This window comes from Nerophis ophidion, linkage group LG22 (assembly GCF_033978795.1).
Source record: "Nerophis ophidion isolate RoL-2023_Sa linkage group LG22, RoL_Noph_v1.0, whole genome shotgun sequence".
Lineage (NCBI taxonomy): Eukaryota > Metazoa > Chordata > Actinopteri > Syngnathiformes > Syngnathidae > Nerophis > Nerophis ophidion.
Window position 1 is genome coordinate 31,053,945 of NC_084632.1, and position 12,627 is coordinate 31,066,571.

Below are 12,627 nucleotides of genomic sequence, written 5' to 3' on the forward strand. Positions count from 1 at the left end.
ACACACACATCAGGACTGGTGAAAATTGCCATCCAATAAAAAAACCAAACCCCAAAAATGAAACTTGTGCTCTAGCGCCCCCTAGGAAAATAAACTGATAAAACTGCTTGTAAATTCTGTTAGGAATGTCGTAGAGTGATGAAACAAAAACTTCTATGGAGGTCTGACTAAGATCGGGACTCGGGACACGGCGGCGGCGGCGGCGGCCAACGGCGGACCCGACCAACGCTGCTTGCAGCTTTAATTATTACTGTTATTATTATTTTTATTAGGGTTTTTGAACGCACCACATTTATGGGCAATGCAATATAAAAGTGAACATTTTATTTATGATGATTGTATATGATGCCATCAGCAGGTGAGGCGTCAATCGTAACATCTACAGACTGTAAGTTAAAGCTGTATATGTTTGCTGCTTCAGGTGTTCTGTCAAAATGAACTGTTTCGTTTGAAGAGAGTCAGTTGCCATTCCTGTTTAAACGGTGATGAAAACTAATATGTAGTTCTACAATTATTTGCGTCAATGTGAACTTTCTCGCACTGCAAGTGTCTACATGCTAACAGGTCAGAGAACACAATGAAATGAATATAATTCATGGAGAAACTTTGAGGCATGATGCAGCTGACCTGATGATAAAGTAATTTGAGAAGATTGTTTTGGTATTATTCATAAGACTATTGTACTTTTCAATTTTGTAAATATTGACTATTGTGTGTGAAATCGTACTTAAGGTTAAATTCAGTTTAAGAATTAGGCCATCAAGTGTGATGATTGATGAAATGTGGATGAAGGATACTTTATTTTATTTATTTATTTTTTGTAGTTTACCCACTGAGAGGTTCCCACCTGTTGTGGTTAAAAGTACCAGCAGGACTTTAGTCTTCAGGTGGGACACCCAAGTTGTACAGGTGTGAAGGTAGAGGCCTGGCAAAGTGCAATCCTCTTCTCCAGGTTGGAGCTGGACACATATGTCCTGATTTACTAATGGTTTGCATGTTTTAACCATGTGCAAACTTGATAGCACACGCAAAGCTGATCTACTAAATGTGTGCTAAGTGGAAAGTGTTTGTTAAGTGAGCAAAATAAGGCGTGCAATCCATTTTGCGTCTCTGTCTTACAGTAAGTAATAAGCAAAATATATGCTGACCATCAGAACAGCCACGATACTGCAGGAAAAAATGCAAATACAAATATCATCACGTGAAATGTGATTTAGGTGACGTTCATCGTCCCAAGAGCTAGCTTCTGTAGCCGAGGATCGGACCGCCAAGTGCCCTGTCTTCGGCTGCCACCCAGCTCACAATGCACCCGACCTCTATGGCCCCTCCTATGAGTGGTGAGCCCATTGGAGGGATGACCCACGTTGTCTCTTCGGGCTGTGCCCGACCGGGCCCCATGGGGACAGGCCCAGCCACCAGGCGCTCGCCATCATGCCCCAACTCCGGGCCTGGCTCCAGAGCGGGGCCCCGGTGACCCACGTTTGGGCAAGGGAAATCTGAGTCCATTTAGTTGTAATTCCATAGAAGTCTTTGAGCTGCTCTTTGTCTGATCACTCACCTAGGACCTGTTTGTCTTGGGAGACCCTACCAGGGGGCATGAAAGCCCCCAGACAACATAGCTCCTAGGATCATTGGGACACGCAAACTCCTCTACCACGGTAAGGTAGCAGCTCAGAGAGTATGGGGTACCGGACTGTCTTATTGTGGCGGTCCGTTCCCTGTATGATCAGTGTCAGAGCTTGGTCCGCATTGCCGGCAGTAAGTCGGACACGTTTCCAGTGAAGGTTGGACTCCGCCAAGGCTGTCCTTTGTCACCCATTCTGTTCATAACTTTTATGGACAGAATTTCTAGGCGCAGTCAAGGCGTTGAGGGGTTCCGAATTGGTGGCCGCGAGATTAGCTCTCTGCTTTTTGCAGATGATGTGGTCCTGTTGGCTTCATCTGGCCGGGATTTTCAGCTCTCACTGGATCGGTTCGCAGCCGAGTGTGAAGTGACAGGAATGAGAATCAGCACCTCCAAGTCCGAGTCCATGGTTCTCGCCCGGAAAATGGTGGAGTGCCATCTCCGGGTTGGGGAAGAGACCCTGCCCTAAGTGGAGGAGTTCAAGTACCTAGGAGTCTTGTTCACGAGTGGAGGAAGAGTGGATTGTGAGATCGACAGGCGGATCGGTGCGGCGTCTTCAGTAATGCGGAAGCTGTATCGATCCGTCGTGGTGAAGAAGGAGCTGAGCCGAAAGGCAAAGCTCTCAATTTACCGGTCGATCTACGTTCCCATCCTCACCTATGGTCATGAGTTTTGGGTCATGACCGAAAGGATAAGATCACGGGTACAAGCGGCCGAAATGAGTTTCCTCCGCCGGGTGGCGGGGCTCTCCCTTAGAGATAGGGTGAGAAGCTCTGCCATCCGGGAGGAGCTCAAAGTAAAGCCGCTGCTCCTCCACATCGAGAGGAGCCAGATGAGGTGGTTCGGGCATCTGGTCAGGATGCCACCCGAACGCCTCCCGAGGGAGGTGTTTAGGGCACGTCCAACCGGTAGGAGGCCACGGGGAAGACCCAGGACACGTTGGGAAGACTATATCTCCCGGCTGGCCTGGGAACGCCTCGGGATCCCCCGGGAAGAGCTATACGAAGTGGTTGGGGAGAGGGAAGTCTGGGCTTCCCTGCTTAGGCTGCTACCCCCGCGACCCGACCTCGGATAAGCGGAAGAAGATGGATGGATGGAAATGTGATTTATTAAGTCATCACAGTATTGCGAGCACTATTTTGTGTTTTATTTAGTAACTGTCCAAACTGACAGTTCTACACACTGCTCAATGGTGACAATGGACAGATGAGAATCCTCCATCATACATGTGTGTCTCAAAATTTTTGAATGATCAAAAAGAAAAAAAATATATATTGTCTATTCAGCAACCTCATTTTATAGCTGCGAGAGGACTTAGGGGGCTGATTGAAACGAATTCAATTGATGCTTCTGGTGTCCCATAGTATTTTTTTGAATGAGGTTCATCTTTTTTCACATAGATATATATCATTAAAATATTTTTTGTAGGAAAAAAAACGTATTGAAGTATGCATTTTTTGTGTATTGACGGAGTAAGTGCAGCATCTCTCCCATGCAAAAAATAAGAAAAAGGGATGTTTATGTAGATGCATTACACAGCGGCTTCTAAAATGCCCATAAAAAGTAGTAAATGTCTCCTGCCTCTTTGACAACATACCAAAATGCCAGAGGTAGGAGCATGACAGCTTCAATGTGCAGTAAAGTATTCAGTTTCTTTGTGGAAATACCCAGTATAATACACACAAAATCCTCATTTAAATAAAGCGGTCTTCGCTACTTTACAATTATACAACCAGTAAATAACACGCACCACGCCCACTAATAGTACACACTATTTAATAGATTACTCACGCTGTTTAGCACGTGGTGTCTGGATCTTAGTGAATCAGGCCCATACTGTAGCTAACAACCAAATTCTACGAAGAAGGCAATCTTACTACTGTATTAACACAGACAAAAAAAGCTGCACATTTCATACTACCCCCTGCCAATAGAACCGGCCGTGATACTTCATGTGAATGCTTAAAAGTGAGCATGGTAAATGGGTTATAGATGGTTATAGCACTTTTCTACCTTCATGGTACTCAAAGCACTTTGACCCCATTTCCACATTCACCCATTCATACACAGATAGGGGGAGCTACCATGCAAAGCCCGACCCATCAGGAACAAGGGCAAAGTGTTACACAACAGACTTGACTAAGGTAGTAGAAGCCAGGTATCTAACCAGGAACCCTCAGGTTGCTGGTCCAGCCGTTCTCCCAACTGAGCCACGCTGTTAATGACATTATGTCTGTGTCGACTGTCCGTGTGCATTTTTTGATATGGAGTTGATGATTGTCTACTTACACATTGTTCATTTGATTTGAGAAACCATTTTTATTGAAATTTCACTGCTATATAAATTTTATAGCAACCTATATGGTGTTCTTTTGATACTTGTTATAAGGGGCAGCACGGTGGATTGTGCCTCACAATATGAAGGTCCTGAGTAGTCCTGGGGTCAATTCCGGGCTCGGGATCTTTCTGTGTGGAGTTTACATGTTCTCCCTGTGACTTTGTGGGTTCCCTCCGGGTACTCTGGCTTCCTCCCACCTCCAAAGACATGCACCAGGGAATAGGTTGATTGGCAACACTAAATTGGCCCTAGTGTGTGAATGTGAGTGTGAATGTTGTCTGTCTATCTGTGTTGGCCCTGCGATGAGGTGGTGACTTGTCCAGGGTGTACACTGCCTTTTGCCCGAATGCAGCTGAGACAGGCTCAAGCACCCCCCCGCAACCCCAAAAGGGACAAGCCGTAGGAAACGGATGGATGGATGGATGGATGGATGGCCTTGATACAATCCCCACTCGGTTGGGAATGTCTAAATTTTACGTGTATCTTATGCAACAGCTATAATTGTCCTTTATTACGATAAACCCTCATTTGATATTAAGATGACAATTAAAGATAGCTTGAATTAATAGTTTAATTAATTATTCCATTAACCCTGGGATTGACTGGCGGGTGGGGGTTCAGGGTAAACTCAGCGAGGATAGCCTTGCTCTCTCCCGTGACCTAATGAGGATATCAATAAATCAATCAATGTTTACTTATGTAGCCCTAAATCACGGGTGTCTCAAAGGGCTGCACAAGCCACAACGATATCCTTGATGTCAGTTCCCACATCAGGGCAAGGAAAAACTCAACCCAATGGGACAATGAGAAACCTTGGAGGGGACCTGAGGTGGGGGACTAACAAATATTCTAAAAATAGCAACAATTCAAAAATCATTTTATAAATATATTTATTGCATAATACTTCAATCAAATATGAATGTACGTTCATAAACTGTGAAAAGAAATACAATATAGCCTACAAATATCGAGATATTAAAAAAAGGCCATATCGCCAAGCCCTACTCTGCGCAAAGCTTTGCCGCTGACGGCAATCTAAGATTTCTGAGAAGTGCACGTCGGGACTTGTGGGAGGCTACCCAGGGAAAGGAGCAAGACTTTCGCAAGTACCGTGACACAAGTGTAAAAACCAGGCTTTAGTCTTTCTCCCCTCGAAGGTGCTCCTGATTCACGGAATTGCATTTGGTATTTGGCTTTTGGCTCTTTTTTTAATTTTTAAATCCAAAATCTGACCAAAACGCTTCTTTAAAAGCAGAATCATTCAAATGATTGCTGCAATTTGCACTACTTTTGTTTGGTCCATCCCATTTTGTGGCAAGTTAATTTGACTGGAGAGGACTAATTTCCTCATATTCCCATCATTGGAACATGTATGTAGACTGACCCCTTCTTTAGTAGTATTGCTACAACCTCCAGCAGTAGTCTAGGACAGTGGTTCTCAAATAGGGGTACGCATACCCCTCGGGGTACTTGAAAGTATGCCAAGGGGTACGTGACATTTTAAAAAAATATTCTAAAAATAGCAACAATTCAACAATCCTTTATAAATATATTTATTGCATAATACTTCAGTAAAATATGAATGTACGTTCATAAACTGTGAAAAGAAATACAACAATGCCATATTCAATGTTGACGGCTAGATTTTTTGTGGACATGTTCCATAAATATTGATGTTAAGATTTCTTTTTTTGTGAATAAATTTTTAGAATTAAGTTCATGAATCCAGATGGATCTCTATTGCAATCCCCAAAGAGGGCACTTTAAGTTGATGATTACTTCTATGTGTAGAAATTTTTATTTATAATTTAATCACTTTTTTATTTTTCAACAAGTTTTTAGTTCTTTTTATATCTTTTTTTCCAAATAGTTCAAGAAATACCACTACAAATTAGCAATATTTTGCACTGTTATACAATTTAATAAATCAGAAACTGATGACATAGCGCTGTATTTTTCAACCAAAAATGCTTTGCTCTGATTAGGGGGTACTTGAATTAAAAAATGTTCACAGGGGGTACATCACTGAAAAAAGGTTGCGAACCACTGCCATGGTGGATTGGTTCTAACATAATAGTGAGAGTCCAGTCCATAATGGGGCTAGCAGGACACCATCCCGAGCGAAAAAAGGTCAGCAGGGCAGAAAAACAAAAAGTGAGGAAAAAAGTCGTTATTAATCAATGTATTAATTTATATCTCATCGTCGAAAAACAAAAAAACGGATTTAATTGCAGCCCGACACCGCAGATGTTTATAAAGACTGATTTTCCGAGGGTACTTGAACGTTTCATGCATTTTGACTTGGACGCCAGAGCACATTGACCAATAACAACGTGCGACGATGTCTCCATTGATGACGTTTACAGGAAATGCACACAGCCTTAAAAAAACCGCCCCATTGAATAGAATGTTTACATTTCTTACCGACTAAAAAGCACATTTGAACCATTCGGGAGTCATGCAAACGTGGTGTCTTGTTTCGATATGTATTTTGCTCGGTGTTGTGGTGAGATGGGGAGTGTCCTTAAATTCGTATTCCGGTAGGAAGCATGTACTACTCAAAAAGCCACCAAAAGCTGTGTGTCTAGTGCAGTCTACTTACATTTATATATATTCCGACTCGAGAGTGGAATAAAGTACGGCAGAAATGAGTTTATAATGTTGCTAATGTAATACGTATATTATAGTGTTGATGCAGTGTTAAAATATCATTCTCCATTTCCTTAAACACAAAAGTCACAGTTGAATGTTTTTCTGTAGGTGCGGGAAAACCACCCTTGTTTGGCGACTATGAAGCTCAGAGACACTGGCAAGAAGTAACCTACAACCTTCCTGTGCAAGAATGGTCAGTTTTAAACCTCATGTCAACATAAAAATGGGACCCGTTACCTCCCTGCTTGGCACTCAGCATTAAGGGTTGGAATTGGGGGTTAAATCACCATAAATGATTCCCAGGCGTGGCACCGCTGCTGCCCACTGCTCCCCTCACCTCCCAGGGGGTGATCAAGGGTGATGGGTCAAATGCAGAGAATAATTACACCACATCTAGTATGTGTGTGACGATCATTAGTACTTTAACTTTAACTACAGAGCAGGGGTGTCCAAAGTGCATTTTCATTCCATCCATCCATCCATTTTCTACCGCTTGTCCCTATCGGGGTCGCGAGAGGTCGCTGGTGCCTATCTCAGCTGTATTCGGGCGGAAGGGGGAGTACACCCTGGACAGGTCGCCACCTCATCGCAGGACCAACACAGATAGACAAACAACATTCACGCTCACATTCACACACTAGGTTCAGGGTTTCCCACACATTCATTTATTTGTGGCGGCCCGCCACGAAAGAATTACGGCCGCCACAAAAAACGAAAAATATATATCAATCAATCAATGTTTACTTATATAGCCCTAAATCACTAGTGTCTCAAAGGGCTGCACAAACCACTACGACATCCTCGGTAGGCCCACATAAGGGCAAGGAAAACTCACACCCAGTGGGACATCGGTGACAAGGCTTTTGACTCCCTCGGCCGCTCATAAAAGCAATGGGACTCTGTCTGTGAATGGAGCTTGTAGTTACATATTATATAAGTATGTAAATATTATATAAATATGCACATAAAGTGTTGAAATTATATTCCAACTCTGCGTTCTTCTTGGTCATCGCCGCCCCCCCCCCAGCCGCCCGACCACACCACCACAAATAGATGCCTGACCTGTGGGAAACACTGAGGTTCCATTTAGGGTTGCCAATCAACCTATCCCCAGGTGTATGTCTTTGGCGGTGGGAGGAAGCCGAAGTACCCGGAGGGAACCCACGCAGTCACAGGGAGAACATGCAAACTCCACACAGAAAGATCCCGAGCCCGGGATTGAACCCAGGATAACTCAGGACCTTCGTATTGTAAGTCACATGCACTAACCCCTGGGCCCCAGTGCTGCCCCATTTTCATTCTATAAACTAAATTGTTATACATAAAAAGTGGTGTAAAGTAACGAGAACAAGTTGAAAACTAGAAATGCACGATTTATTTTTTGTTAAATTTGGGCATTAATTAAGGTTCATAGATGCTGGCGTTTCAGGTGGCTGATAAGGTTTGATGTGTTTAAGCGTGATCTTTTTTTTACATCCCCTCGCGGATTGTTGGCGCAAATAGTACCTAAAAAGTATCTGAAAAAGTTAAGAAGTCCCAAACGATGGACGCCATGTTTGTTTACCATGAGCCCAGGGGAAGTTTACCACATGAGTCGGAGAAAAGGAGCACTTGATTTGTTCACCCGAGCACAGTGCGGGTAAACTCGCAGTTTTTTAAAATTATTTTATCGTATTGGTATGATGCCATGATTCCTCAGATCCATAATAACTTGTCCGATATTCATCTTACACCCCTAATAAAACCAAAAATTTTACATGCAGGCTGTTTTTTTCTCTTCAAAAAAACTAAAATGTTTTGGCTTTGCAAAATGAATTATATCAAAATGGCCCTCACATCCTGAATTTTTCAGTATGTGGCTCACTGTGGAAAAAGTTTGGACACCCCTAAGATAGAGCAAATTCTTTACATTGTAGTACATGCTACATATACTGGTCTTTCTCTCTGTTGTCATTGATCTTATTACATACAGTATGTGTTTTGATGACTATATGAACTTTTTAGGGTCATCATATCAATGTATTTGTGGAAAGTACATGTGCAGGCATAATCCATCCAAAAGACAGAAATACAAACAAGGGTACTCATTTTGTCTGTTATTGTGTTGTGTATTCGTATTCAGTACTATGCATTTCAAACTATTGCAATTAGAGATTACCATGAAGTTCCTTTTACAACATCAACATTAATACAAAAAATTCCCTTTTTGCTATCATTCAGGTACTGTAACACCACCGACAATGAGTTGAACTATTGGGGTCTTGATTACCCTCCTCTAACCGCCTATCACAGTCTGATCTGCGCTCATGTGTAAGTATGTTTTCCACAGTACAACAGCAACCTCACTAGTTTGACTGTAGCATCAACCAATTAACTTCAATCTGTCCGCATACCCTGTGTGACATTAATTTTAACCTACAGTGCCAAGATAATAAATCCTGAATGGGTGGAGCTTCACAAATCCAGAGGATATGAAAGTCCATCACACAAGTTGTTCATGAGAACCACAGGTACAGTAGGCCTGAACACAACTTGTCGCAAAATTGGCTACATTTCTTGGGGTAGCAAACTATACAATAAAACATTTTTGTTTCTCTTTCTGTTGCAGTGCTGGTTGCAGATTTACTTATTTACATCCCTGCGGTGGTATTATATTGTTTATGGATAAATGATGGCTCCATTAAGAAAAAGGTGAGCCATGTTTTTTGTGAGATCTAGTATTTATTGGGATATCTATTAATACAAATTAGGGCTGGGCAATATATCTAGTTTGTAAGATATATTGAAATATTTTTATACAAGATATGAATTAATAAAATATCGTACTATTGATGTAATTTATTTCAGGTTAAAATCACCAAACTCCGCTTATTTGTTGTGTTGCTTGTTCTCCCCCGCTTCCCACTCCCTCTTAAAACTCTATGGGCTACTAAACCCCCTCCCTTCTTCCTTCCAAGAGTGCTTGCATGTACAGTACAAGAACTTCCACGATTGGTTGGTTGTTTACTATGATGAGTCATAATTGGCTAAAATTAGAGCAAAACATTAGGGACAGGCCAATCAGAGGCAAGATAGGGTGGGTCATGGAACCAGGAAGGGAAATCACAACAGACATCCCAAATGACGACGAGAGAGTTGTAGAAGTGAAGACGGAATATTCAAGCGGGTGATTTATGTTATAAAAAAAATAGTGGAAGATGGCAGAGGGATTTTCTTCTTTATATTTTACTTTTAGCGATGTAGACGACGTCCAGGAAACCCACGCTGCCTCTACTTGGCCACATTTGGACAAATGTATGCGTCAGGATAAAACATCCATTTGAGTTGTTTACCATGTACGCCCAATTTAAAACTGTTTTCGAGTTGCCAAGCCGGGCATATTTCGCACAAGAAATTATGCCAAAAATGTATGTCAAAGTGAGGAAGCTCATAGCCGCACAATTAAGTAAAGTCACCCTAACCCTAAGTAAAGTCACTTACATGGGTAGGGTTAGGGTCCTGCAGTCCTGGGTTCAAATCCAGGCTCGGGATCTTTCTGTGTGGAGTTTGCATGTTCTCCCCGTGAATGCGTGGGTTCCCTCCGGGTACTCCGGCTTCCTCCCACTTCCAAAGACATGCACCTGGGGATAGGTTGATTGGTAACACTAATTTGGCCCTAGTGTGTGAATGTGAGTGTGAATATTGTCTGTCCATCTGTGTTGGCCCTGCGATGAGGTGGCGACTTGTCCAGGGTGTACCCCGCCTTCTGCCCGATTGTAGCTGAGACAGGCACCAGCGCCCCCCGCGACCCCGAAAGGGAATAAGCGGTAGAAAATGGATGGATGGATGGCACTTACTTGGCTCTGACCAGAACCGTACACATCGTCGACTGGGAATTAAAAAGTGCCTGCCTGCAAATTAATTTTTTTTATATGAGTTTGATTCATTTCGTAATATTTACCTGGCTATGTTATTTATTTTAGGTCAAAATAATATTTTTCTATTTATTTCATGTTATGTAAGTCTGTGCTACTTAAACAGTTTATTTTCTGTGCTGTTAATACCCATATTGACTAACTGGGTTAATAAAAGTGTCACTGACTGTTTACAGTACACTTGTCATTCACTTCAATTTCAGTGAATCTCGCTCCAAAATGAATATCTTTTATATGTATACTTCCACCAGAAAATATATCGAGATACACTGTATATCGAATATGGAGTTTAAGTAAAAATATATCGAGATATACTTTTTCATTCATATTGCCCAGCCCTAATACTGATACACAATAGACATCACTTAGAGATTTGTTGAGGCATTATTGACCATTAATCTATACAGTTAGTCAACATATATATACCGGTAGTCTTTTTATTTCTGAGGTGCATCTATGATTTTTGACCAAAGGGCACTGGGTTTGATCCCACCTGGGTGTCATAGATATTCTGTAGTGCCCCTTAAGCAAGTCGGACATTTTGTACAGGTGGAAGTAAATTATTATTTAAAAAAATCATCATCTAAAAAGGTAAGACACATCTTAGTCGGATGGTTAGTGGCAAGGTTTGGCAATACTTGTGCTTCCTATCCATTACTTAATCATACAAACATATTTGTCCCCAGGTTTGTACTCTGCTCTGCTTTCTGATGTATCCAGGACTACTTCTAATTGACTACGGACATTTCCAGTATCCTTTTCTTTTCTTAAAATGTTAATGTATTACTTTAGTTTTCAATTACAAACTTTTCATCATTTACCTACAACTTTAGGTGGCAATAACAACCCAGAAGTGAATTTGAGGGTTAAATGCATTTAATATGTATACAGGAGAATCCGAAAGGTCGAGCACAATCTATTGTGGGACACTGGTCATTCGCCAATTACCGTATTTTTTGGACTATAAGTCGCAGTTTTTTTATAGTTTGGCCAGAGGTGCGACGTATACTCAGGAGTGACTTATGTGTGAAATTATTAACACATCACCGTAAAATATCAAATAATATTATTTAGCCCATTCACGTAAGAGACTAGACGTATAAGATTTCATGGGATTTAGCGATTAGGATTGACAGATTGTTTGTTAAACGTATAGTATGTTCTATATGTTATAGTTATTTGAATGACTCCTACCATAATATGTTACGTTAACATACCAGGCACGTTCTCAGTTGGTTATTTATGCGTCATATAACGTACACTTATTCAGCCAGTTGTTCACTATTCTTTATTTATTTTAAATTGCCTTTCAAATGTCTATTCTTGGTGTTGGATTTTATCAAATACATTTCCCCAAAAAATGTGACTTATGCTCCAGTGCGACTTATATATGTTTTTTTTCTTCTTTACTTTGCATTTTTGGCAGGTGCGACTTATACTCCGGGGCGACTTATACTCCGAAAAATATGGTAATTGTCAGTTACAGTGTCAAACCTTTGCTATCACGATACCTTCATCAAGGCAATGTTTTATTTAACATTTTTAGCAGTCACACTAGGCTTGTACGGTATACCGGTATCTGCGCCCGCGTCGAAGTCACGTCATGACATTGCTGGTTTTACGAGCAGAGGAGCATGTTCGGCGGCACACAATCACGGCGCACTTGCAAGCAGACACAGTCTGTAGACAGAAAAGGGAGAACGGACGCATTTTGCCTTAGAAGGTAACGATAAAGGTCAAGTTATAACACTGAAACGCCCTCAGGAAGAGATGCTTTAAAACATGGCTGGCTAACTAGCAGCTAACGTCCATCCGCCGTCGGCAGTGTTTTAGCGACTTCTACTGTAAATCACTAATCCTCGCCTCTATGGCGACAAATAAAGTATGTTTCTTACAAGTATCATCCCTGCAGGACGAGGAATAGCTAAACATGCTTCACTACACACCGTAGCTCACCGGCATCAAAATGTAAACAAATGCCATGGGTGGATCCACACCTAACATCTACTGTAATGATACCAAGTACAGGCACGTATCTAGGCGATACTGCTATGATTACATCGATATTTTTTGGCATCACAACATCTTTCGTTTTTTAA

General features: G+C 41.7%; 1 protein-coding gene across 1 annotated transcript in view; it reads left to right on the forward strand.

Moving 5' to 3' along the window:
- The first annotated feature begins 6,311 nt into the window (after positions 1 to 6,311).
- Positions 6,312 to 12,627, forward strand: part of alg6 (ALG6 alpha-1,3-glucosyltransferase) — a 57,426-nt gene continuing 51,110 nt past the window's right edge. Inside the window, exons 1-6 of the mRNA XM_061883689.1 lie at positions 6,312 to 6,502; positions 6,723 to 6,807; positions 8,835 to 8,924; positions 9,036 to 9,124; positions 9,223 to 9,305; positions 11,215 to 11,279. Coding sequence (XP_061739673.1) covers positions 6,421 to 6,502; positions 6,723 to 6,807; positions 8,835 to 8,924; positions 9,036 to 9,124; positions 9,223 to 9,305; positions 11,215 to 11,279 — 494 coding nt within the window. The 5' untranslated portion in view covers positions 6,312 to 6,420. The remainder of the gene's footprint in view (positions 6,503 to 6,722; positions 6,808 to 8,834; positions 8,925 to 9,035; positions 9,125 to 9,222; positions 9,306 to 11,214; positions 11,280 to 12,627) is intronic.